This window comes from Pelmatolapia mariae, linkage group LG20 (assembly GCF_036321145.2).
Source record: "Pelmatolapia mariae isolate MD_Pm_ZW linkage group LG20, Pm_UMD_F_2, whole genome shotgun sequence".
Taxonomy (NCBI): domain Eukaryota; kingdom Metazoa; phylum Chordata; class Actinopteri; order Cichliformes; family Cichlidae; genus Pelmatolapia; species Pelmatolapia mariae.
In genome coordinates, this window is record NC_086244.1 from 37009928 (window position 1) to 37037516 (window position 27589).

At 41.0% G+C, this 27589-nt stretch overlaps 1 protein-coding gene across 3 annotated transcripts in view; it reads left to right on the top strand.

Moving 5' to 3' along the window:
* The window catches only part of LOC134617951 (plexin-A1-like), a 307268-nt gene that overhangs the window by 37610 nt on the left and 242069 nt on the right, over window positions 1-27589 (top strand). For all 3 annotated transcript variants that reach the window (XM_063463038.1, XM_063463040.1, XM_063463039.1), the window contains exon 2: window positions 4641-6012. In XM_063463038.1, the coding sequence (XP_063319108.1) occupies window positions 4837-6012 (1176 nt within the window). In that variant the 5' untranslated portion in view covers window positions 4641-4836. The remainder of the gene's footprint in view (window positions 1-4640; window positions 6013-27589) is intronic.

Below are 27589 nucleotides of genomic sequence, written 5' to 3' on the forward strand. Positions count from 1 at the left end.
TCGATGTGCCAACAGCAATAAATCAGCTCGGGGCAGACCTGAATGCCTCAACAGCTTCATCTGACGTGGCAGGTGGGCTTGGGGATAGCCCTGACACAAACACGCGCGCACGTTTAGAGGTGAAGGCCTTTATCAGATGAGATGCTGATCAGCTAATGATGCGATATATCAGGTAATATATCAAGTGCCATATTTTCCTGATTAGAGGTGGCTTTAAATGATGAACAACAAGAACACCAGATAGTATTTTGCATCACTTTAGAAGCTTGGGCTTCAGTATGGAGTTGCAAATGCCTTTTGCCAGCAGACTGCAGTGATGCACAGGTAGTGTCGATAAACACTCTGTACAAGTTTGTTGGTCTTAAGCTTTTAATTTCCCCAGGTGTGGATGTCCCAGCAAGTTTACCCCAAGGTCAGACTGTGCAATGCTCAGAGAAAATACAAAAAAGCCCCAGAGCTTACTTCAGGCTCTACCAACTTCACTTTAGCACATTAAATGTTAAAACTAATTTACTGTACAGCGTTGCCAGGAGAAAGAGTCTTATCTCTAATCTCTAAAAAGAACACAGTAACATAGCTTAGGTTTGCAAAGTTACATGTGAACAAACCACCACTTCTGGAACAATGTCCTTTGATTGGGTGCTACTAAAGTGGAGATGTTTGGCCTTAACGCACAGAAACCTGTTTGGTGAAAACCAAATGCAGCATATCAGCCTAACTGCTTTATTACCTACTAAGCACGGTGGTGGAGGTGTAATGATTTGGGCTTGTTTTCCATCCACAGAATCATGAACTCTTCTGTGCTCCAAATTCAGCCAAATTGGGTCAATGGTAGGGCTGGGCCATATTAAACCTTTTACAGTAATACCGGTACAATTTTAAGCAATGATAAGAAAATGAAATATCGCGATAGAATATGGGTAAAACGCGCAGGCGCAGTGCTTTTGTTTTCAAACGCTCATACGCCACTGGCGGAAAAAGCATGGCGGCGACGGAGAATGAGAAGGGCGAAAGCGGATCGTTGAATGAAACAGATGAACCAGAATTGGTTTGTGAAAATTGTGCAACTTCAGTGGTGTGGAACTGGTTTGGTTTTCGTCCGTCAGATACACAATACAACACAATTTTTTGTAGAACATGCCACGTAGTGGCAGAAAGCAGAACCAACAAGTCCTCCCTGTAAGAACAGCTGCTTGTTTAAGTGAAAATAAATTGATGGGTTTTTTTGCACTAATAAAGTTGTGGAGTTGTAAAGTATTTTGTCTCGTGCCAGTTATATCTTTATCTCAAATTTTCAAATATGTATCATGATAAATATTTTGGGCCATATTGCCCTACATTAGCCAACAGGACAATGGTTCTAAGCACATCAGCAAATCTATAACATAATGGCTAAAAAAGAAAAGAAACATGGTGCTGCAATGGCTCAGTCAAAGTCCAGACCTCAACCTGACTGAAATGCTGGCGAATATTTCAGTCAGACATGTAAACAGACATGTGCAGCTTAAATCTATAAAATAAGTGCAAAAATCGAAATTGTAAAATCTGTGGAAAATAAACATTCACAAAATACAATAACTATATAAAAGAGTAACAGAGACGAGAATTGGGAGGCAACAAAGGAAGAAAAATTGGTTTCACATCAGTTTACTCTGTCGCATTTTTCTTTCATCATTTGTGAATCCACATTCACATTTCTAGCAAATTTGCCTCTTAATAACTGCTATTTTCTTCTTTTGATCTAATTCCAACATAAAAGCAAATACTTTCAAATCACTACCTTATGTTTTTCAGTTCATGTGTTCCTCTTTCCTCTCATCTCTTTGTCCCAGTTTAGTCAAACAGCGCCTGTAATCATCAGCACTCAGCTCCGCTGGCTATTGAAGCAATACACGACAGAGTTCACGTGTGCTATGTGGTTTTCACTTATTAATAGAATGTGTAAAGTACATCAGAGAAGGTGAGACAAAAATGTTCAGCAATAACCGCGAATTCTTATGTTGTCATTTAGTATAGCATGCAAGTCTTCTCCTTTCTCTTAAAGTGTTTGTGTATTATGATAAAGTGCACGCGCGGTGCTTGACTGCATGTGGGAAGGTCCGTTTTATGTCACTTAAGTTTACATGTGTGAGAGGGTATGCGGCACGATGAAGTCAATGAGGTCTGTGATAGGGTTTAGAAATGCTTTTGACCGCGTACTGTATGTGTGTGTTATATGTTCACATTTTTTTTATGTGTCCAAGATGCTAACAGTGGGTTTATTGTCCTGATGGGACAGGCAACAGCATCGTCATCTGGGCCACTGTAATCATGGCTGGGCAGGAGATGAAAGACACTATTGACAAGAAGTGTCTGAGAGAAGAGAGAGAGAGGGAGAGGAATGTAATGAAAGGGAGAAATAAGGAACAGCGGCAGAAACAGGAGACGAGAATAGTTTGCTGTCCAAACTCCATTATGAAACAAGCCTTCGCTTTGTGCTCTGCATGAACTAATGAAAAGAAAATTGAATAGTACTGTATGTGGTTAGCCTTTGAACCGCTATCTTGTTTTTGTGCTGGTTAGTTTGACAGACATTGCATATCCATATCCATACCCCTCATTGGTTTGAGGGCTACAGTTATAATGCTCCAAGCTTGGGATCTAAACTGGCCTCATCTTGGGTTTTCTCTGACATTGCTTGGAGGGGTTGTGCTGAGTTACCTGCTAATGCTAGCATTAGCTAGCTAGTGTGGTTAGCAAAACAACCATGTGATTCACTGTGATTTTAATAAGATAGCTAGCAAAAACGTAGTAATAAAAATAATGGATGTGTTGGTTTGAAAATACATGTGACACTTTTTTTTTGGCTGTTTGTCAAATTTCAACTTATTAAGTTGACCTTAAAGAACTTTCTTGGATGTAAGGCAAATTTTAATGGATTGTTAACATGACCTCATGACCACCACAAAGTTTTATCAGAACTCAAAACATTTTGAGCTACCTTAATAAATTTTAAACTGATCAATTACATTAAAATTTAATCTCGTACAATGTGAATGAATAGGGAAATTATCTATAGAGATCAAATTGATTTTTCTAGCAGGCTGAAACCATGTTGGGGTTTGTTTTGAGGTTGTTTTTTTTTGTTTTGTTTTTGGTAGAACGTTTAAACTGCTCCTTTTGGAACAAACCTCAGTTGACCAGTTGAAGAACTTCGCAATTTTTTTAAAAACTTCTGCTGTGGTTTTATTTTGCAGTTTGCTTGTACTTTGTGTGGCCATGAATTGTCACTTCTCCTATCGCTTCTGTGCTTTTTGCAGGGTTTTGATATGTCACTTATATTTTGTATGAGCACAGTGTTGCTGGGGCAACATGGATTTTTTTTTTTTTTGCAGCATCCCGTTTGACCACTATGACAAAACTGGCAGTAAGCTGACTCTGCAGTGCTGTCAAGCACTACAAGCGTATCCCTTCTTGAACCGCACCAATCATTTCCAGTGAAGTTACACAGAGAGGAAGAGGAAATATCTAAAATGGTGGCTTCGGGGTTTGTTAACTTGTAGACATGGACACTTTTTTGCCCAAATAAAAGGCTTTTTATTCACATAGCAAAAAGAGGTTGCCTATAGCCAAATGCATTAGCGCTTATATGGCAAAATCTTTTTGGTTAGAAAAATGCTTCACCTTCAAATCAACCAAATCAATTTCACCTTCATGAAATTGACTTGGTTGATGTGGTGCAGCTTGCAGGCGCGCACTATCCAGGATGTGCTGTGTCTCTGGCCCTGTCCAGTGTCACCTTGGTAGGCTCCAGTGCAAAGTGCATTTTGGGATAATCTCAAGCTTCCCTTGACCCTAAACCATAAAAGTGAATATAAAATGAAAGTAATGGAATATAGATGAATGGTCCATCCCCTTTTCTCTTTCCTTACTATTTTCCCTAGTTTTCATTTATAGCAATCTTTTCAGTCATCTCCACTTCCACTGGTATGAAGCCAAATAGCTTTCACTTCTCTCCCTCTCACCGTCTCTTCTGCTTTATCTGCTTTGACCAGTTCCTCCCCCCCCCCTTTCTTTTTCAGAAGGCAGGCTGCCTGTATTTCTCCGCTCTGTTTCCCTGTAGTAAATATACTTTAGGACTCTCATGCAGCCCTGCTTGTAATTTATGGGTGTTTACCTGCTATCACACATCAGTGGCTGGCCCTGGGTATGTATGTGTTTTAGTTTAGTTTTTTTGTATACGTATAGCAAGCCTCCTTTTCTATATGTCTGCTTATGAGCACATCTACAGGTTTTGAGGTGTTTATGTATTTATGTGTGTGAAAGTGCACCCTGTCTGCTGAATCCTTTAATACCTCCAGACAATCAATAAGCAGAAGAGCAATGCTCGGCCCCTGTCTTCTTTTAAAAGATGCACTCCACCGAGTGGTGCGAGCCAAGAGTCGAGAAGTCAATAAAACAAAGCCGATAGTGCCCTCATTTGTATTTTTTCTTTTTTCTTTTTTTGGTTTCTGCTTTCAGCATCTGGTCCTCAGAGTCTGAGTCAGAGTAATATTTAGTGGCTTGTCATTTTGATGTATTCAAATGAATCATTGTTGGCAGTTCTCTGGAAGTGTACAACTATATATTGACAGTTTTCGTTGTTTTTCCTTTTTTTGCAGGGCTGGTGGCAGACAAGACTGAGGATCAGGGGATGAGGTTATAGAAACGACAGCAGAGACAGGAGGAATAAAGGACGGGGGAAGCCAGTCGCTCGGAAACTCCTCTTTTGCATCTTTTGCGCCCCGCGCTCCTCTAAGGCGTTGACTGACCCTGTAAAGGATTACACATTCACACCCCCCTCCCCTCTTCACCACCATGTCTTCCCACCTTAACCCTCCCCTTCTCATCCTCCCCATCCTCTTCCTTGTACTTCCTCTCTCCATGGCTTCTACCTCTACTACTCCTTCCACGTCCCCCTTTCTCTCCTTCTCCCCTCCTGAAGGAGGCCTCACACATTTGGTGGTCAACAACAAAACCGGCGAGGTCTATCTGGGTGCCGTCAACTGGATCTATAAGCTCTCCAGCAACCTCACCAAGCTACGAAGCCACGTCACTGGCCCTGTCACAGACAACCCTCGCTGTTACCCTCCACCTGGTGTACAGTCCTGCCCCCACGAGCTGGTGCAGACGTCTAATGTCAATAAGCTCCTTCTGCTCGATGCTGCCCACAACCGCTTGATTGCATGTGGAAGTACTTCCCAGGGAATATGCCAGTTCCTGCGTCTGGATGATTTGTTCAAGCTGGGCGAACCCCACCATCGCAAAGAGCATTATCTATCCAGCGTGGCCGAGGCGGGCACCATGTCGGGCGTCGTGATTTCCCCGGATATTTTTGGAGGCGGAGGGAAGCTCTTTGTTGGCACTCCTATCGATGGCAAGTCCGAGTACTTCCCCACGCTGTCTAGCCGCAAACTAATGTCCAACGAGGAAAACGCTGACATGTTCAGCTTCGTGTACCAGGATGAGTTTGTCTCTTCCCAGCTCAAGATTCCCTCAGACACGCTCTCAAAGTTCCCCGCGTTCGACATTTACTACATCTATGGCTTCAACAGCGAGCAGTTTGTGTACTACCTCACCTTACAGCTCGACACCCAGCTCACTTCCCCAGATGCGGCCAGCGAGCAGTTCTTCACCTCTAAGATCGTCCGCCTGTGTGTTGACGATCCCAAGTTCTACTCCTACGTTGAGTTCCCCATCGGCTGCACCAAGGACGGAGTGGAGTACCGCCTGGTTCAGGATGCTTATTTAGCCCGGCCGGGGAGCCGGTTGGCACGTTCGCTTGGTATTCAGGAGCACGAGGAGGTTCTATTTACTGTGTTTGCGCAGGGTCAGAAGAACAGAGCCAAGCCGCCGAAGGAGTCAGCTTTGTGCCTGTTCACAATGAGGCAGATAAAGGAGAAGATTAAAGAGAGGATTCAGTCGTGCTACAGAGGAGAGGGGAAACTCTCCCTGCCCTGGCTGCTCAACAAGGAGCTGGCCTGCATCAACTCGGTGAGTGTTTGAGACGGTAACTCCCAGAAGTGTTTTCTTTCCTTGTGATCATCCGTACCTGTGTGGATTGTTTCCTCCTATGATTGTGCAACCTTGAATTTTGCATTTTTTAACCCCGGAAAAGGAAAAATTATGTCTTTTTTATTGTTTTTGTGAAACTTGGTTACAGCTTTTATTTGGCTGATAGCCTTTCATTACCTCGCACCTTTCCCAAAGCACTGAAGTGATCACAGGTTCAGGTTGTGCCAATACCAGCCGTGTCTGAGAAGGTTCTGTCCAGTCATTGAAGCGATTTTAATAGATTAATTAGAGCTTTTTCATCATCAACACATGATCATAGTGAGGCACCTACTTGGAAAAGTTGGTAGAAGAGCCAACAACCCGAAAACACACCTCTAGTGGGCGTGAGAGAGGTAGGCAGTGAGGTAAACCACTGTAAGCCATGTGAGTAAATAGAGTCTTTAACTTAACAACTCATTATGCATCTATAGTTATTATAAGTGCTTTTGGATTCTTGTTATCATAGTATTTAAAGTGTCAATATCATGTCAAAGGGGCCAGGTTTCTGCTTTTCCAGAAAAAGGGAGATCCATACTCCCCTCCTCTTCTTAGTGAGAACCAGATATCTACTTAGTGGGTAAAAAAAGAATGTCAGCATATCCTCAAACATGGCAAAGTGATGTTTTCCATTTTGGTTAGGGCAATCAAAGTGTAGGCGCAATTCCACATTTTGTGCCACATGGAATAAATGTTATTATAAGAACAGCATTTTAACATAGTGGGAGAATGTGTTTACACGATCTTTTTAAGAAAGAAGCTGTTTGTTCTAAAGCAGAACATCCAGTCTACCTGCAGCACAGTAGCCAAACTTCCATAAAGTGTCTAATGATCCATGTGAAGGCACCAGATGTGGAACTAAAAGACCTAAATTAGAATAAATTGACTTCTGGTTGTCAAGTACCGAGAGAAGTACCAACACGGGCATGAGCTAGAGGGATCAAAACTTTCATGCATCCCAAATTAGTTTTTAATTTTGTTAAAATGTCCCCATATTTCTTTAGTCTGAGCACACAACAGCTGTCTTGCTGAGATTTTGTGTTGTTGTTTTTGGGTTTTTTTTTTTTAAATAATTTCATCTACAGGTAGTGGATGGCTTGTCTTTGCTCATACTCATAGATGAGCTGGCCTAAGGGTGTCTTAGAGACACAAGTGTGTGTGTGTAAGTGTGTGTGTGTTTCACCTGCTCCTGTCACCCACATGTCACACACACTCACAGCCCAGTATCCTCATGAATAATTCACCTGGTCTCACCTTCTGTTATTTAGTCGGTGCTCCATAACACCCTGCCATAAATCTCTGAACTACTCTCCACCTCCCTGTCTCCATTTCCTCTTCCCCTCTCTGCTATTCCATCTTCTCTTTCGCTCCTACGTCTTTACTCTAGTCCCATCATTAGCATAAGGGCTTCTTTCATTTTGCTAACCCCGCTCTTCCTCTGCTTCTTCTTTTATCTTCTTCTTTCTTATTCTACTCCACAACTCTTCTTCTTGACCTTTTTTCTTTGCCTTTAATTTTTGACCTGTAACCCCCCCGCCCCCCCCCCCCATTCCCTTTTTTTTTTGCAATCTTGTTTCTTTTGGTTGCCTTTAGCTTCTTCTGTCTCATTCCCCTTTTTCTCAAGCCTTTGCTCTTTCACCATCTCTCTCTGCCCTCTCCTTGACTTTCCTCTGAGTGATGAGGTATAGAGTGACTTAGTGTGTAAAGCCAGAGTCTGGATGTGATCTGAAAATACAATGCGGATAGAACAGACGATGCAGCGATAAAGGGGAGGAGAGTGATGAAGAATGACAGAAAGTCGGAGTGGTGGGTTTTATGGAAGGTGGGGGCATGGACTGCTAGGAAGGAAGACAAAAAAGAAGGTAGCAAAGACAGAAGGGAAGGTGTGAAGAAAAGTGTGACCGAAGCCTGGTCGTAGAGGACAGGAATTAATTAAAAATGTTAGAGCTATAAGAAGGCAGAAGACATAGAAGGCTAACTAGCAGATCTTTTTAGCTACACTAGCAGCTTTAGATGTGTCAGTCAGTCCAACTATGGCAAAACTGCTGGATGCATTGCCAAAAAATGTGCAAACATTTGTGGTCATTCAAGGATATAGTCTTCAGTGATCCTCTGATCTTACTGTAAGCAGATAAAAAATATATATAAATATATTCATTTAGCATTGGAAGAAAACCTTCATAAACGCCTTGTTGAATTCTTATTCAGTCCCATATTCAGATTAACGCAGACTGCATTCCCATCAGCCCTATCTGTAATTTTTGGGAAAGGTTAATTAGCAGGTATTAGCTAAACATGTTAATCTGCGACTGTTGACATAGTGCACATTATAGGTGGCAATCATTAGCACTGCAAAACTGTTGGCAGTCCCATAAGTATTTGCTGTGCTTTTTGAGAATGGCTAATTAGTAAGTGTTAGCTTGCTAAACATGTTAAACTGTAATTGCTAACGTGGTCAATATTATATATGCGAATCATTACTTTTGCAGCATTGTTACAGTAAGCATGTAAGCCTGCTGTATTGAGCATTCAGTTGTTGACAGAGGCAGCTGATTAATGTGCCACTTTGCACCCAGAGAAGAAAGGTTACTTAAATATGCTGCACAACGTTAAATTAATCATTTCTAATAATATTATTAGCAATTTTAGCATTGCACTACCATATTGTGCTTTATTTATGCTAGTACATGTCTGTTTGAGCTGTTGACCATTAAACGAAAATGAGGTCCACAAATGCTAAGAATGGTTCATTTCAGCCCATTTCTTGGTGGTTGCTTAACTACTTGGTGACGTTATAATATACGATGTGTAAGTCAGCTTTTGTAGCGATACATTAGATGTTATTGTCATGAAATAAAGAAGGGTAGATTGTTTTTATATGGTGCTACAAGGGATAAATGCTTCAAACAGCCAATTTTAGCCAATTAATATCTGACTATAATAAAAACATTATGAAATCTTAATATCTGAAATGGATAACAACCTTCAGGGGCTTAAGATGGACTGGGGTGCTCAGCTCTTGATTGTGTAGCAGGAGTTGGCTCCTCAACTTGTGAGTTGACCTATGGAGATTTTCTAAACTAGACCTGCAGAAACTTGGGTTTGTGCAGCCACGTTTCTGCATTATTATGTTTTTTGGTCTAGACCCCCGCACTCATGTTGGGTAAAATGTACACGCTTGTGATATGAAAGAATTTCCCTTTACTTGAAAACAATACAGATTTTCAAATATCCCTGTTATGTTGAGCATGTTATAATTGCTCATTGACTTTTCTTCTTTAAAGTGTCACAGCTTGGTGCAAGACAGAAACAACATCTCTGTCACAAGCCCGCTGGTGCTGTGCAAGCTGCGCACCTATACAGTAAACTCACAAGGCCATTGTGAGTTTACTGTATAGGTATGCAGGCGATTATGCTAATGAGCATACAGTTACACGATCGTCCTTTATGGCCATCTGTCGTTCTCCCCGCTATCGATCAAGGTTGTGTTGGTGGAGCCCGCTCTGGGATAGCGCTGTGAGAAATTCATCATCTTGTACAGGCATGTTCATAGTTTCCTGATGGGAGCGGTGACAGCTCGTTGCTTTTGCGTGAGTGTCATGTGGAAACTATCAGCACAGGCTCATTTGAAGAGACAAGGTCAGGTTATTCGAATAGTAATCTCTACCTGAACTCTGTCAAAGTTAATCACTTTGTCTGACGTGAAATCTTTCTATTAAGCACTTTTTGGGTTATTGTAACAAAACAAACAAACAAACAAAAAAAAAACTGGTCACAGTTTTATATGTGCCCAACCTCAGACTCTAAAACTTCCAAATTTCCTCTGGCAGCTTAGGTGGTGTAATATAAAATTTTGGATAGCAAATCATCGGAATGATGTTTGTTTTTCAGAGTCTGTAGGACGTAATTTATCCAGTGAGTTGAGAGATTTGGGACTTCCATTAAAGCACAGAGTATAGTGTGCACAGGTAGATCATGAAATCTTTAACCTCCTAAGACCCGAACTCTTTCATGGCATGCAATTTTAATTTCTCTTCGCTATTTGCGCTGATTGGGACCTGATGAATGTAAAAACAAAGAATTACCAGATATTTTTTTTACCTGATTTTTGTTTCTAAGAAAAATGAGATCCACATTTGAGGATATTCGTATAAAATTTCGATCGAACAGTAGCAGTATAATGTCCTCGTAAGTGGATATCAGGCCCTTGTAGAGCAAAATTGAGTATTTTGGTCTAAATAACCCAAAATGTGATGTCCACATATGTGGACGCCAGGTCCTAGGAGGTTAAGCTAAGAGAGCAACAGGACCAACTGGAGGGAATTTCTGTCCTGTGTTTGTACTCAAACGTCCTGCCACATTTCAGAGAGGTTTGTTTGCTCAGTTTGCTTGCCTGCTTGCCCGGGGGTCAGTAACGGTAGAATGAACATATAGTATCAGGGAACATGGTTAGGAAAACAGTGATAGGGAAAGGGAGAGATAAACACAACAATGGAGAGACAGATGGACAAAGGTTTCTTAACTCTGCCCAGAACAGTAACAGTGAATGTTATCCCAATTCTTAAAATTGCTTAGAAATGATATAAAAAGAGACTTCGTAGTAGTTTCCTTATTCCCTAATGCGGGCCGATCATCCTTCAGTGATTACAGTGTGAACGAGAACTTGAAGCAGGGAAGTGTGATGTGAGGAAATAAAACAGGTGTCAGGTGATGCTCACAGGCTGTCAGCAAAGGTGAAAAACTGTACAATCAATGTTAACCTCTCTGAATGAGCTGGACTCAAAATGTTTACTCCCATTCATTTGAAGCTACAGTGCGTATACCTTTCCTTGTTGCCTTGTAGGTGTGATGACATCAAAATGTGGTCAGTATAGAAGTACAAAAGGGCTTAACACACCCACATTTATCAGAATGTAGTTAATGCCGGTCTCTTTGTTGGCAGATCCATTTTTACTCTTCTTCTTGGACGATCAGCCGGCCAGTTCCAAAGACAGATTTACAGCAGCGCCAAACTCTTTCGGTTTTTATGATGATTCCTTTAACTGGACTCTATGGCATGTTAACTTACTTGGAAGTATCCTTCTATCACTGCGCTGACCTGAGATTTTCAATCACTGTTTTTTAGCTGAGTTTGTGCTCCTTTGTCCTCATGGTGTCGATTTTTCCACCAGACTGGCTCACTAAAAGTCGAACCTTTCAGATAGCATCGGTATATTTATGTTACAATCAGCTAAAACCCCCTTGACTACACACCATCCACTATTTAAATAATTATGTGGCTTCCAAAAGCTGCTGGCAGCAGCAGTGATGATTTTGGCATGTCCTTTAAAAGGGTGTCATCCAAACATGTGTTTTAAAGGGCCATTTAGAACTTTTTCTCTTTCTATGAAATTAATATTTTTTAATAAAAAATATTTTTATGTTCTATGGCTAATGCTGGATTCACCCGGTTTTTTTTTAAAAGGGCACCTATTGTGATTTTCTGTTATACTTTGACTTTTAATAAGAGTTTCAAATAATGAGATCAGCTTATGTGCAAGTAATCCCTATACGCTGAAAGGTCAGGCTTCCATTGATCCATTGGGCCACCATTGGATCTGTACGTTAGTGAGAATGGATATTTATGATAAGGTCAACTCCAATCAGAAGAAACATTGCTTAAATGTAAAAGGAAGGGAATTCAGATGACTGTTTTCAGAGAGCAGGTCGAGCACAGCCTGGTATAAGAAATGTCATCATCAACTTTATCATCATCAACTTTATTTATAAAGCACTTTAAAACAACCACAGCTGACACAAAGTGCTGTACATTGGAACCATAAAATAAAATTACATTAGATATAAATAAAAACAAAATAAAAGAAGAGTGAAATCATTAATTAAATAACTACTTCAATTAAAAGAGAAACTAAGTCTCACTGAGGTTAAAAGCCAAGGAATAAAAGTGGGTTTTAAGACGTGATTTAAATGTGCAAGAATTATTTAAAACTTTAAATCATGCAACATTATAAAACTGAAAAGATCTGATTTGTGTGGGTCATCTTCTCCTGTAGCTCTACACCAAGATAGGTGTGTCTGGGATTGCAGGTCTCTCCCCGTGCATCGTGATGTCCGCTTATTATCAGGAAGAGGCCAACGTTGGTCCTGTGGGAGTTAAACTGAGTGGTGGGTGACCTTCTCTGGCTGTGGGCTTTAGTCCAGCTCCACAGCTCTGCGAGCAGCCCGACCCAGCAACACTACAGCCTTAGCATGACTAATGAGACTGATTCAGGCAGAGAATGGGAGAGATACTATCCTCTGTGTGTATATATGTGTGTGTGTTTAAGGCTCACTTTATCTCCATTTTTTTCTCCCTCTTCCCCACTTTGTATACTTCTCATTTGTGTGTGTGTGTGTGTGTGTGTGTGTGTGTGTGCCCACCTCTTATCCTGGCCTCCAAAGAAGCAGGACAAAACAACGGTGAAAACAAACAGAGGAAAATGGCCTGATAATAAGAGCGTGCAAGTGTTCGTGCATGTGAGTCCGCACTGTTTGCACAAAACAAGGTGGACGTCAGTGGGAAAATTGCCTGCAGAGAGCAAGAAGACTCCTCTATTGTTACTGCTCCCTCTCTCTGCCTGAATCTGCCTCTATCTTTTCTCCTTCTCTTGCTTGCTCTGTCTCTATTTTTCTCTGAGCATAATAGTGTTTATTAATATTTATCAGTGTTGATCACTGCTGGCCAGGATTATAGTCTATTTCTGTGGCATTTTGTATTCTGTCTTCCAGGCGGCTGGTGACTAAGTGCGTGCATATGTATTTGTGTCCATTCACGACTTCATTCTTTCCTGATCTCGCCATTGTGTCTTTAGTCTCATTAGTGATGGGTCTCATCTACATTGCATCACTCTTTGGGCCTGCTGGGTGGGGAATTTGAAGGCCTCAATGGCTGTACTTATATTACCATTTTCTTAATATTTGATGAAGAAGCTTGATCATTTATCTTAAAGTAAAATATACAATTATCAGCGCAAGCACAATGCAGTAGGGGTGAAGTGGGAACTCTAACAGTGGTAGAAGTTCTATTCATTTTAAGCAAATAAGGTTTTCTTTTACTTGGAACACTTTGATTTGGTCCTGGTTAAACAATTAGGTGATGACATTATCTGAATGTTATTAGAAAAGCCTGGAATTCTGTGTACATACGTGAAAAGAGATTACTTCTATGAGTCCCAAAGAAGGCATTTAGCTGAAAAAGAAAGCTTCACTAAGCTAAAAATTGCCTTGTGTGCACTATTAATAGTGAGTTAAAGCTAAAGAGTTAAGTAGCAATCTGTAATACATACAGCAATCAGAATTTTATTCCTGTTAGTTTATTTTGGATGAATGAGGCAGAATTAAATAACCTTAGTAATTAAAATTAATCATGTATTGTGACACAACTGTTTTCTTATCAATTAGCCTCCAGCTAATTTAAGCTAATTTAGCTAACTGGCTCCAAGCTAAGCACCATAGAGAGAGTATGCTACTAAACAGCAGTCTGTTGAAGAGCTACGAGACTAGCTAGACTCAACCAAAATGCTCAAAGCACAAAACAAGACACATAAAGATACTCAGTGTTTTTTACAATTGTGTTTATTACTTAGGTTTTCAGGGAGCTTTCAAATGGGAGTTTACAGTGGTGAGAAATACTCATAACACTAGCTGTAGAGCTGTATTAGCTAAATTTTAGAGGTACTCAAAACTAAAATTATGTTATAATCTACCTTTCAATTGTTGCCAGCCAAATCTGTCCAAGTGTCTTTCGCCTTGACACGTTCAGGTCCACAGACTGAACATGTCAACGTATTGACAGGTCCATAGACTGCCATTCGCCTATATCCTGCCTGCATGCCTTATTCATTTTTACCAGCACTTTTGTTCTATATGTTTTCTATCTAACACTCACACTGGATACATTGGACAGTAACAAGTTCAGCATGCAGACTGAAGTAGCCAGGGATTGAACCACCAACCTCCCAATTAATATATGACCTGCTCTACCACCTGAACTACAACCACCCCAGAAAGCTTAGACAAAGTCTCATAGTGATAGCAACCACTACATGGAAAAGTCAAAGGACCAAATTTGTCCAAATTTAACTCGTCAGATGCTTTTCATTGGGAGCTGTTGTAACTGTTGTAGGACTATTGTAGCATAGCTGGAGAGGCTGAACATTTGGCTTTGTGACTGCTGAGTGGAAAAGGAGCAATGTGTGTGATAGTTGATTGCAGTTAGAAACAGCACAGAATTTCATTTTTCTTGTGTTTTCCTTGATGTCTTATGTGCACTGTGGACTTTCTGCTTTCAAGGGATTGGACTAAGAGTCAATTCGTTTGTTGGATGGGTATGGAAGAAAAAAAAGTCTGTCTTTCATTCTGAGTGGCACCCCAGCTTTTGCCAGCAACTACTACACTTAAGAAACTTAAGATTGATGATGGATAAATTATTCAGATTCAGGATCCATCACGGTTTCAACTGTAGGTGGTTCACCATTGTGTCTGTGCTACAAGTGAATAAATGAAATACAGTAATGCAGTTCTGCATTATGAGCTGTTCCAAAGTAATGGGGCATAAATGTGTTCTCCCCCAAAAAAGAGGCACTCAACCTATGATCCGTACATTGCCTTGCCTTATTTTGCTACTGTTGACACTGTTTCTAGAAGAGCAGGTGATAGCACTGAAAGCAGGCTGTGTTATCTGAGGCTAGAGCGGGAACTTCCCCTTTGTATTAAAAACCTCAAGTTTTTTATGACTCTGCTGGAGACTAAGTGACTTGGAAAGAGATTCTTTTACAGCGCTGTGATAAATACATGCGGCATAGGGGTGAATCGCTGTCAAATGCTGTCTAGAATACAGCCCATTGGGGGGGAAGTACTTTTTGATGAGGTGCACTTTTCTCTCCTGCCTTTTAAAGACGTTTTGATGCATGACACAGCGAAATGTTAGATACCTCGAGGCATTTTAATGAATTCAGCCGTAACACTTCCCCATATGTTTTTGTGTCGTGATATTTTCTGCTCTAGGGTGAGTCACATAAGGCCCCCCTCACCCCCTCTTCATATTGAAATCTCTTAATTTATATTAATTCAAAACAGGGAAATTCTCCGATCCAGTATGAATGGAATGGTGCCCGTTAACTAAACTTAATGCACAGTGGTGTTCATTGTTAAGTGTACCACATGACAAAGTGGATTAATGGCTGCAGTGGCACTCATGAGAGTGTGAGCTTGTTACGGATTTGGAGTGTTTGGAGCTTGTGACTGCTTAGCCTTAAAGCTGTTTGAGTTGGATCTGAAGTGACCTTTTTCTCAGAAACTCAGCAGCAGATTTCCGAGTTGACGCTGAACAGAAATATCAACAGTGAGAGCGCAGTTTAAGAATCGCTTTTTAAAATGAATAGTCCTTCTCTGTTAGGCTGAAAAAAAAGTCTGGAGCTGGTGTAACTACACCAAATAGAAGAAAAACAATTCTCCTATTAGCTATTTAACTGGGTCAAAAAGTCAACAGCTTCCTCCCCCTTTCACTACGAGCCTCTGGTGGTCGTCCAGGCCACAAATCAATGCAGCACATTCACAAAATGCTGACCTGCAGCATCTAATGAAAAGTGTAATTATTTATTGATGGGCGTTTATGCTTTCTCGTGTTTGCACGGGTTTATCACAGACATCTGTGCATGCATGTGTGTTAGCGCAGCCGCATTCATTAATTAATGCATATTTGTTCCTTCAATTATTCATATACTGTACGTGGAAATGGAAGGGGTATATTCGTGCATGTGCAGGTTTACAGCAAATGTACAGGTTTGTCCCAGCTTCGTTTGGGTTCTCCTGCCAGCTACTCAGCAGGCTCTGCAAGGCGAGATAAAACTTAAAGACGTCCCTTGGCGTCCTCTTTTTTCAGTCTGGATATGGATACGCATACAGGTCTGAAATCCATTTTGCCTGCAGCGATTCAGTTTTTACTTTATGTATCTTAAACATTTCACTACCAACATGTCTTAGAAATATGTTTGATTTTTCACTGGAACAATGTGTTGAAGAAAAAAAGGTTGCACAACAACATAGGAACTAATAAGAAATGTAGAACAGCACAAACTTTGCAGTCAACAATGAGTCAACTTCATTTTTTCCTCAGATAACAGTATTTCACTCAAATGCGGCTGACATCTGCAGTTTTCCGTGGGTCACGTTTAGCTTTGAGTGGTAGATATCAGGATGAGGCTATGATGTGACATCCGGGCCTCTTTTGGCACACCCAACATTTGGGGCTACTCGTGTCAGCACCATCCTATGACTTGTCGGTCACACGAGGCCCGCTCAACACCTGCTGTAACCCGTGTCAAGCCCCGGCTCATAACATTTGGGCCACATCTGGTCTGAACAGTAATTGCGAGTGCCGTATCTGGGCCATAAATGCCCAAATGCATCTGTTTTCTGGGTTTGTTTACATCGTAGTACGTTTATGCTAGATATATAAAATTAATTTACATATATACACTAGGTCAGGGTTAGTACACAGCTAAGGACTGAAACAGTCTTCCCAAATGCATTATTGCATCTTATGTAGCCCCCATTGTATGCAGCATAAAGTGTAATACAGCAATGCCTCAAGTTGAAGAAAAACTCCTGAATCCTGAATATGATCAGTCTTTAATCACAATTTTAATATGTTTTCCCAAAGAAAACCCATTAAATTATTATTATTTAAATCCCATATATTATTCCCTATATGTCTATATGTTGTCAATACAGTCAGTCAGAGTAAGAAACATAGTTTTAAATAGCTCCATGTAGCATTATTAGCACTTTAACCTTAAGATCATTCTATTGATCTTGAAGAGGAGGTCAGAGGTCAAATGTGATGTGATATTTTTTATCTTTATTTAATCTTTACTCTCTGTATGTCTGTAATAGATGCCACATTTTTAAGAATCATAGCTTCTAGGTTCTAAGGCTTTTTGTCAATTTTTGACCAATAAATAATTAAGTTGACCTTGAAGACCTTTGTGGATGTAAGCCAAATTTTAATAGATTGTTAACATGACCCCACTGTACAGCCCTACGAAGTTTTATCAGATCATCATCCAAAACTTTTTCAAACTATCGTGTTCACAGGCAGAATGACACGCACACACGTACACGCTACCAACAACATAACGTCTTTAGCGAAGGAAATAAAGCATTGTTAAAATCATTTGATGTCATGATATTAAGTGTGTGTATCCAAAACCAGCCAGCTTCTCTATTAAGTTTCTGCTCAAGTTGATCAGTGCAGACATTGTTGTATTCAGTTTAATGCTGGAGCTTCTAATGACGTACTTTTGACTGGTCCCTTTGAAAAGCATTTTGGATCAGTTTGTATAACTCACATAAAGCCTCCGTGCTGCAGTGCAGAAATGTATTCCTGCTATGATTTGAGTCAAAGCGAGTAATTTGTCCTTGTTGACTCCAAACTTTTTGATGTCCTACCTTTTTACATGTTTTCTTACAATACATATATATATGTATGTGTGTGTGAATTTTGTAAGTCAGCCACTTGTAATCCTGTTAAATTGTCCATAGCATGCCATTTGATTTCAGTCTGGTTGCACCGCAGTGTGCATGAATGTGTGGAGTTGAAGCCGCATGCCTGTATTTTCAGCTTGTGTTGCTCTGTGTCACTCTGTGCCTGCCACTCTCACCGTACAGCCCCGTAGTATTTTACAGCCTCTCATATTTGGGTGAATTTCTGTAGAGGTCTGTAATAATTGGATTATGGCTGTCAGGGAAGGCTTTAGTTCAGATTACACAGATTTTAGTGTGCAGTGCTCAGATGGACAGAGTAGCTTAAAGAGCATCATCTGGCTCATGTTACGTAGAAAGTGCATTTTGGCAAATTCACAGATGTGATGTTTGCCTACATTTGGCAAATGTAGGCCAAGAGTAGCAGATGCGTTCTGGAAACCAAAAGTGTTTCTGTATCCATGTATCTGTGTCAGTCTAGACGTCTGTGATGTCCTAATAAAGTTTTCTGGCCCTTAAAATCATTAAATATTACAGTAGATACCAGCCAGTACTAATCCAACCTGAAACTATATACACCTCAGCACAGCTTGGTACACCTGCCCAGTCTCAAGCTTAAAAACGAGAGAATATAAATATAATATTGTGCTGAAAACTTTTGAGAAATATTGATTATTATCTCACAAATACAGAGAATAGGTGTACCCTACTGATCCAAGCGCTGAAGGTCATGTTTCAAAAGTATTAAGTCGGTGTATTTCATTCCTGAAACTGAAAATTCAGCTGCCTGCACAGAGCACACAAACATCCCACAGAATATATGCTAATTAGCAGCAGCTGAAATGATCTGCCAGCGGTCCCCGTCTTAAGTGCTTAAAGCATCTCTTTGATTTCAGACTTTAGACAATCTGTATGTTATTTCATTTCAGGTGTGTAGACTTAGAGTCACTCATGTTATTGAGTGAAGCTGCTGTTCTGAAGGAATACAGCTTTGCAACAAAATGCTGATGGGAAGCTCAAAAAAAGATGTTGGCATTCAATGCTGTATCAACTACAGCAGTTTTTCTAAAAGGGGGGAAAAGTACCCCCAACTGTAAGTGATTATTGAATCTAGCACAGCAATGCATTACTGAAAAATGTAATGTGATTACATTAACCCCCAACACTGACTATAACCGTGAAGATATCCTAGACAGCAAAACTAAAACTAAGAAGGCCTGAGAATGCAACATAAGGAAACCAACCGGGAGATATCTGCTTAGGACCAAACTCAAAATGCGATAAAGAATAAACGATAAAGAAAATGTTAAAAAACGAAATTCAAACGTCCAGGACCGTGACATCAAATGCAGCTAAGAGACATAGCTTTAACGCGTTGATGTTCAGTACACTAAAACTGTATTAGTTAAAATTCTGAATCTTAATGTAGATGAAGGTAAGTCATGATTACATGTTGTGTTACAGTATAAATTTCACTAATGTGAAGATGAAAATAGACATTTTTCCAGCAGGCAGTGTTGAAAATATGTATGACTGCTGTCAACAAATCTACTGTGCCAAGAAAAAAAAAGCCCCGACATGGCAGACTGGAACTTTCCATGTGGAATTAGCTCAGTTGATGGCAGAGGCTATCTGGGGTAAAGCGAGCTGCTGTCCCACTGTGGCACATTAACCTATATGGCCAACTGACACTCAAGTGTTGGATCGTAGCCCTCTCTTCCCACAGATCGGTCTCAGCCTCTAGGGATTTCTCTGCTTTGTACGTTTTGTTTTGCTTCACACCTTCATGAATTTATGACCCAGAAAAGTTTCCCAGTGGGGATCAGTTCTTCACAATTGCAGAGACTAACAGGGATTTCAAATGTGCTCCACCTTGTTTTGGAATTCACCAGGGCACCACTTAAAGCAACAGGACCCGCATTCGTGATTCAGCCTCTCCGTTTGAAAGTCGGCAATTAAAACTAATTAACCCAAAAGTGTGTTTCAAGGCGTTTTAAAGTACATTGAGTGCGATAAACACTGAACTCAATGAGGCATCCTACATGCGTGGATTCCTGCACCAAGGAGTGGAAAAATGGAAGAAGGGATGGCTTTAGTTAGGAAGTTAGACAGTGGGTTACTTCCAGAGCTGTTCAGATAATTCCAAATTTACTCTATGGTGTTTTTATACTTGCGCATGTTGTGCAGACGCTGTTTTTAAGGGGAATAGAGTGCAAAAATACAATAAAGAAGTGGGAAATTGGGGGTTAATGTGAGCTTTTCGACAGAGTGCAAAATACGCTGCAATGTCATGCACAGACAAGTACGTCTTCAACAAGTTTACACATTGCAGGTCAGTCAAGTGTTATGTGTTTTTATGTGAGTTATGTTTCAACTCCTTTGACTGTTTTTATTTGAGACGGGGAGGGTGAAAAAAATCGAGCAAAAATGACAAGAGACGCGCACAAGATTCAAGTTTGGGTGCAGAACAATGAACCAGCAGAGTGCAAGAAAACTGTGCAGAATAAATCTAGCTGGGAAATAAATGTTGATCTCTTGGCATCCCAGCTATTCCAGTGACTCTGACCTCTGAGGCTGAAGTTTCGCTCTCTCTCCCTTTTTCGCCTGCAGCTTTTCGTTCCACCAGAGCACATCTCCATGCTGCCAGGCTCTCCCTACATCCCTCCATTAATACTCCTCATTTCATCCAAGCCAAAACAACAGATGCTGAAATGTCGAAGTGTCTTCCCTCCACCCGTGAACTCGCAGAATAGTGGAGGAAAAAAAAGAGAAAGCATATTTGATTTTTAAAATTTATTAATTTATATTTTCCACATAAAAAGCCACTGACGCCTCGTTCTGGTTGTAATAACAACGATGCCGTGTAAATGATCTGCCTTTTTTATTTGTTAAACTAAAGTTAACAGTTCGTTGACACATTAACATTTCTTTGAACAGTTTTTTTGGTGTTTTTCTCCAGCTGCTGTGTTAGTGTGTAGTGGATGACTCAGCATGGTTTAGTTTGGAGTGCTTTTTGCAAATAATCTGGCAGATAACAGAAATGGTTCTCCCTTTTTTATTTTTCCAAGACTGGCAACATCTATTACAGTGGTATTAGTTTGTATTAGTTTTCAGTAGTGAATCGCTGAACCTGAAAGAAAAACCTTTAGTGGCCCTTAACTAAACATCTCTGAGTGCTTGTATATACAAAAAAAAGACAAGTAAATTCAGCTTTCTTTTCAATAAATATTTGGGATGGCAGTTATTTTTAAAGCCATGAAGCATCTATATTTACATATATTTACATTTTCACTTACATCTCTCTATTTCTTGGCATTTCTTCCCAAAGGCTACTATAGCAAAATCTGCAAACAGTTTAATTGAATTCATTTCATTTATATAGCACCAAATCCCAACAACAGCTTCCTCAAGGCGCTTTATATTGTAAGATAAAGACCCTAAAATAATACAGGGGAAACCCCAACAATCACACGACCCCCTGTGAGCAAGCACTTGGCGACGGTGGGAATGAAAAACTCCCTTTTATCAGGAAGAAACCTCCAGCAGAACCAGGCTCAAGGAGGGGCGGCCATCTGCTGCGACTGATTAAGGATGATGGGAGGATGACAGGATAAAACACATACAGTGGGAGTGAGAGATTAACAATAAGTAAATATTGAATGCAAAGTGTTGCATAAACACACAGAAGTTCCACAGAAGAGAGGCCTGAAAGCTGAGAGGATGTGCTATCTATACACTTTGTGGGTAGAGCGCACAGCTGGATAGCGGCTAGAAAGTGCTACAGTAAATAACGTCTTGATGCCTGCTCAATCATCCAGGTGAGGAAATCCCAAAAGGTTGATTCTTTTCATCCGGATGTAGCGTTTTGAGTGGGAGAAACATTTTGACACTCATTCAAGTGACTTCGTCAGTCTCCTGTAAATAATATGCATGTAAAATACTAGAATTTCACTTACAAGAACTAGAGCACAGCCAAGCTAGCCATGTTAGCTAGGCTTTAATAATACCAAAGTTGGAATGAAATATGAGTTATACATATGATTATGATTATCATTATTATCTTACATTAGATTATATGGGGATTGACTCGCTGTTGGAGCTAGCCTCAAGTGGCCGTTCAAGCAACTGAAGTTTTTGTCTGCCCAAAAGGTTGCTGCTTGATTAAAATCCAGCTCCTTCCCCAAAAGAATACCTTGGTGGGAGATGAATAGAGAGAACTCATTTGTGTGTCTTTTTTATAACTGTTCCATATTGCAGTGTCATGGCTAAATCACTAAATTAGGCTGTTGTCAGAATACACCATTCAAAAATTCTCAAGGCTGAGCGTCAGCGTTTTGTCAGGGTTTTTGGAACATTGGCACAAAAACTACTTGTGACAAATTAGTCTTTGGTATCTTGTGCTTATCTAATTAGATTAGTTGTTACACCAACTGCAGTAATATTCCGTCTTTATGTGCATGTGACAGCATGCACATGTGTGTGTGGGTGTGAGATGCAGATGCTCGTAGTTCTGTTGCCATTAGAGCAGACTGCTCTGCCAGATGTCTGCACTAAGTCCACTCTTTGTGTGTGTGTGTGTACGCGTGTGTGTGTGTGTGTGTGTGTGTGTGTGGTTGTCTTGCAGAGGCAATACGTTGCTTGCCATCACACACACACACACACACACACACACACACAGACTATAACACATACAAATGCACGTTTAGCTACAAAGGATGTGTGTGTATAGGTTTTGTCTGTGTATTTGTGCATAAACAGGTCAAGCCTTCAAGTGTTCCAGTCTGTTAGACAGATGTTTAAGATCCCCACTGCACCCCCCCTCCACTGTCACACGAATACACACTGTCTTTCTCTCTGCTTGTTTGTCATGTGCACTGACAAACACACACACACACACACACACACATGCACTCTGACTCATTAACAACCAATTAGAGAGCAGATATTGGCTCAGTGGGGAAACCGAAAGGCCAACCATTGCTGTCCTCCGCTTCCAACGCCAAGTCACAACAAATACCTGGATGCAGGCCAGGGTAGTGTGTTTGTGTGTGTGTGTGTGTGTGTGTGCGAGTGTTGTTTACTTCTGGTTTTGAAGTTTGGCAGTCGCATCTCATCCCCTTTCTTTATTAAAAAAGACAGGACACGCTAACCCCGCATAATTAAATGCGTTCTTTTCGTCTCTGCAAGTCTTGTTGTTCATTGCATCAGCCAGCGCGTCTCTGTAGTACAACTCTCGCTTCGACATTATCGTTCTCACATGGGAAAGAGGCACGAACTGTGTTTAACATATACACGCAGAAACACACGCACACACTCGCGTGTTCTCCGCGGGATTGGAGCGATGTGTTTATGCCACTGTTGGATGAGGAGATGCTTGAGGCATTAGGCTCTCTGGAGAGCATGTTGACAACATCTCTCTCTCTGTCTCTCTTTCTCCCTTTCAGTTTACCTCAATCACTGTCTCTCACTCGCTCACTTCCTTCCCCCGTCCTCTTGTTGTGATGAGATTTTTTTAGTGCTCCCTTACATCTCTGCAAATGAGTCAAATTTGAAAAAGACAATCTGCTCACAACTTAAGTTGATTAGACGGTTGACACTTTCACTCTCAATATGTTACTCAGAGAACTAAAGAGCGTGACAGAGAGCGGGGAGGAGACTAGTGCACATATTTAACACACATCAGTAAACAAAAAGTTTCCTCACCTTAAACAGATTCTTGGAAGACCGGGAATAGACTATATATAAAAGATGGATGTCGCTTCTGGGGAAGTAAATCCAATGTGAAAGTTCCGCAAAACTGAATTGTTTGTAATGGACAGCAGAGGGCAGTCGTGGGGTTGCAAAAAGAAGCCTAAAAATGTAGAAGTTAAAGGGAAAACAATACTACAACTCACTTGACCTATGACCTCAAGAAACATCTCTTAAGGACTTCGTAGCTTTAGTCAGCTCAGTGGCAAAAACGCTCAGCTTGACGTTTTGCAACACGACTTCGCTAACCAGTGAGTGAGCTGTGTTCGTTGTTTATTTACAGTCTATGGGAAAAACAATTACCCATGCGCCTGCTTTCAGATTTAGCTTAAAAGGGTCGGCACGTGGCTGAAATTGAGCCAGCTATAAGGACGACACATTCAAATGCTGGTCAACCCAAACAGGCACAAATAGAGAAAAACCTAAGCCTAGCACAGCACATTCCCCCGGCACTTAATGACCAGCTGCGAATAAAAATTTCCTTAGAGTAAATCAATGGAAAGTCATAGCAAAGGAGCTGTTCTCCATGCTTCAGAGGTTGGCTGTAGCTCACCCTGACTGCTGCTTCTCATTTATTAGCATTCCAAATCTATAAACATGCATTTCTCCGAACAGCAAATACTTTTTTTTTCTCCTCGCAACTTTTGAAAAACCCAGTTTAAAGTTTATTTAACAAAACTTAGTTATTCTGAAGGTAATTTCAGAAACTACTCAGTCTGCTGCACAAGAAAAATATGATTACTTTTTGAACTTGTTTCTTTTTTTCATCCAAACAAAGATTGTTGCCAATTACTACCTAGACAGGAAAGAGAAATGTAATAAGAGTCTTTTTGTTAAGCAGGAGATGGATTTAATTTTTTTTTTCATGTAAATTGTTACAAGAGTCTATCAGGAATCTGAAAGTACCATTGGCACAGTAATAAAAGTTGTAAAATGAGTTTTTTAAGAATCCCTATTTTCTCTATAGGAGAGCCGAGTGTTTACCACTGCAATGTGAATCTCATTCTAACATATTTGAGGGAAAAGCTTCAGGACAGGCTCCTTCGGGAAGGAGAAAGCACACTGCACTGATTATGTTGCATATAGTGATCCTGCTACGTCCACCATGAATTACACAGAACCTGCTGCTGTAGAAGCAGACCTAAAAGAACAAATATATCTACACCCCGCGTCAATTTTTGTTTGATCTTCAAAATCGATGTGTTCTAAAGTATGCTTGCCAGATATTTTTCACTATGTGTGACATTGAAATACACATTTTAAATACAAGTATTTACAAATTGAAAGCAGATGCTGCAGTCTTACGTCTGCAGACAAAGTACTTGTAAGTGAGGAGTCAGAAAAAAAGGCAAACGACAAACAGAAGTGGAATAGTTGTTTTACGATTTGTGATTGTGTGTGTGTGTGTGTGTGTGTGTGTGTGTGTGTGTGTGTGTGTGTGTGTGTGTGGGGTCGGGGGGTGGATGGGTTCACTGTAGCTGTGGTGAAGTTGGTAACATGTTCTTCCCAGTGCTGCATACTTTCGAACCACAGTATCGTCTCTGCTGTTTTTTTCTCTCTCCCATAGTTAATAGGCAGTTTACAGGGCTGAATCTAAACTCTCTCTGTGTCTGTCTTCCTGGCTTGAGGCTCATTAGTGGCGACAAGAGTGCTGTTGACCCCTGAGCCGTCCCCCATGTCTCTCCTCCCTATCCTTTTCCCCCCTCTCTCCATCTCCTTTCCTTTTCCCCTTATCTCACTTGCCCCACTCTTTCCCTCATCACCCCATCATCATTCACCCAGCAAGAGTTTGGCAGGGGTCTGTGTGTGTCTGTGTGTGTGCGTGTTGCCAGGGGCCAGCGAGTGCCTGTGTACAGCAGAGGTCTTTGGTAAGGACAACACAGGGGACTCTGTCCTTGTCTAACCCCCTGGAAATAGAACAAAGGTTTGTGCTTGTGTGTAATAATGCTATGTACAGTGTCCCAAGTATGAGCTATAGCTAGTAATATTAATAGCATGGTCAGAGGTCCACCAGGCCAACAGGGACAAGCTATACAGAGCCTATAAACGCACTAATAAAAGACTACAGCAGGTCACCTTATGTTAGGCACAAGTGAAGGATCGTTGCACTGATTTACACAAAGTGTGGTGTAATCGGCCAGGTATGGATAGCAGATTAAACCTAAATTAACATGAAGTTAAACATGAAAGATCCCCACTGCATGTATGGAGGACAGTGATGATCTTTAAGTACACATGGGAGTGAAATAAGACACGCAGGAAAAACCCGCAGTATATAATTATAATAATCTGACATCTGCAGACATAGCAGACATCAGATTATTATGATGGCATATTCAAACTGCTAGCAGCTGATGCTCTTTTAAGCGCATCTAAAACACAGTTCTGTTATAACTGATGCTACAGGAGCACATACAATACTTCCTGAGTGGTCGCCGTTGTTGTGTTTCAGCCTTGAAGACACTCTTTTTAAAAAGGCATTTTTTATAAGCTTGGCTTCCATCAGCTGCAAAGCAGCACAGTGTTGCTCTTTACTGATAGCTTCTACTGGTAATGTATTGGTGGGTACAAGCAGACGATCGTTTAAATATGAACATCAGACTCATTTCCATCATAACGTGAAGCCATGAAACCCTCATAGCGGACGGACCCTGTAAGCTAGCAATTCTGTTGACCTTTGATTAGTTACAGTTTGAAAAACTGATGATGCACCGACACCCGATACATAACTATATCGATTAAAGAGACTTTTAGCGTAGTATGAATGGAGTCACAGTATGCTCTGTAGCATTAACGACTGAAGTCTAAATAATTAAATGTGTGTGAGGATTTCTCTTTTTCTTCCCTCGTGGTGTTGTAACATGCGCATTATTATGCTTTAATTAGGCTCTTAAGTCACTTTCATATTGGTGGCTGGAAATGCTTCGGCTTCTCCTTAATGAGTAGCTGCGGAGGAATGATAAAGTAGGCAGACTATAGGAATTACATGTCTACAAGGCACACAACAGCTAGCAGATGTCAGGTCTGTGTGAGGCCACATTTGTCTGCAGTGAAAACACGTCGACTGAACGCTCCACTGTGCCTCAATCTGAGCTGTTGACTCTATGGTAATGATGCAAGTCAAGCTAAACATAACAAACCATTAGCGTCCTCAGCATGCCGACAACAGCGCTGGGAAGATGGTGATCTCGCTTCTGTGTGCGCGAGCTTGACAGACACTGGGAATTCATCAGATTAGTTTACAAGTATGGGCCGCCCGGCATAAATAAATCCAGACTAAATGATGCTATTATAAGCTGCTATTATAAACAGTTCCTACATGGGCATCAGGTTAAACTTTGGGCTTGCGCGAAAGATAGCTGATGGTTTTAATATGTGTTACTATTTACTAGCATTGCTTCTGACACATAGGTCATTCCTCTGACCCTTTACAAGTGCATTCAGTTAATTATTGTAACAGTGGATCATCGTTCTGATAATGCTGTTACAGGAAAGAAGGAAGAAAAGGTGGTCTCGAAAAGCTGCAGGCTTGTGAAGGGGGGGGGGCATCCTTCAGAGACAGACAAGATTTCCCAAAGGCCAGTTCCTGTGAAAAAGAAAAGCTACGAGGGAAGTATTTGAAGGAAGATAAGGGAAAAGAGACAAGAGGGAAGCAGAGGAGGATAAGCAGGGTGAGGAGAAACTAGAATAGGGGAAAATAAGAAGTGAAAAAAGGAAGTGAGTGAAAGAAATGAATGGAGGTCTAGTTCTGCTGTCTTTATCAGGGCAAACTGTGTGGCAGAGACCCAAGGCCAGGGTTCACACTGTCACTGAGCCGTGGCCGTCTGTGTCCATTCTCTCTTTCTGCTTCTTCCCTCTCCTCCTGCCGCTTCCCCCTCTGTCCCCCTCTGTAATTCACTTCTCCTTTTTTAATTTCCTTCTCTCCCGCACCTTCATATCTGTCTTCATCTTCTCTGCATCGCCTCGCTTGCTTTTTTCCTTTTCCTTTTTCTTCATCCTGTTTGTCTCTCTTTGCCCTCTTTTTCTCGCAGAGCAGCTCCAAAATTGAGAACATGTTTATGTAAATCATACAAAAGCCAAAGCTGTTGTGTGTGTCCCTCCCTCTCTCCCTTCTCTCACTCACTTTGTCACTTTGTGTCTTTGTTCACTGAAGTTAAACTTTGCCATGTTTCTGGCTGCCTTTGAAAGTCTGGTAGAAGGCAGACAATGACCGCCACAGGCATTTTTCTCAGCCCCCCTTTTTTCTTTT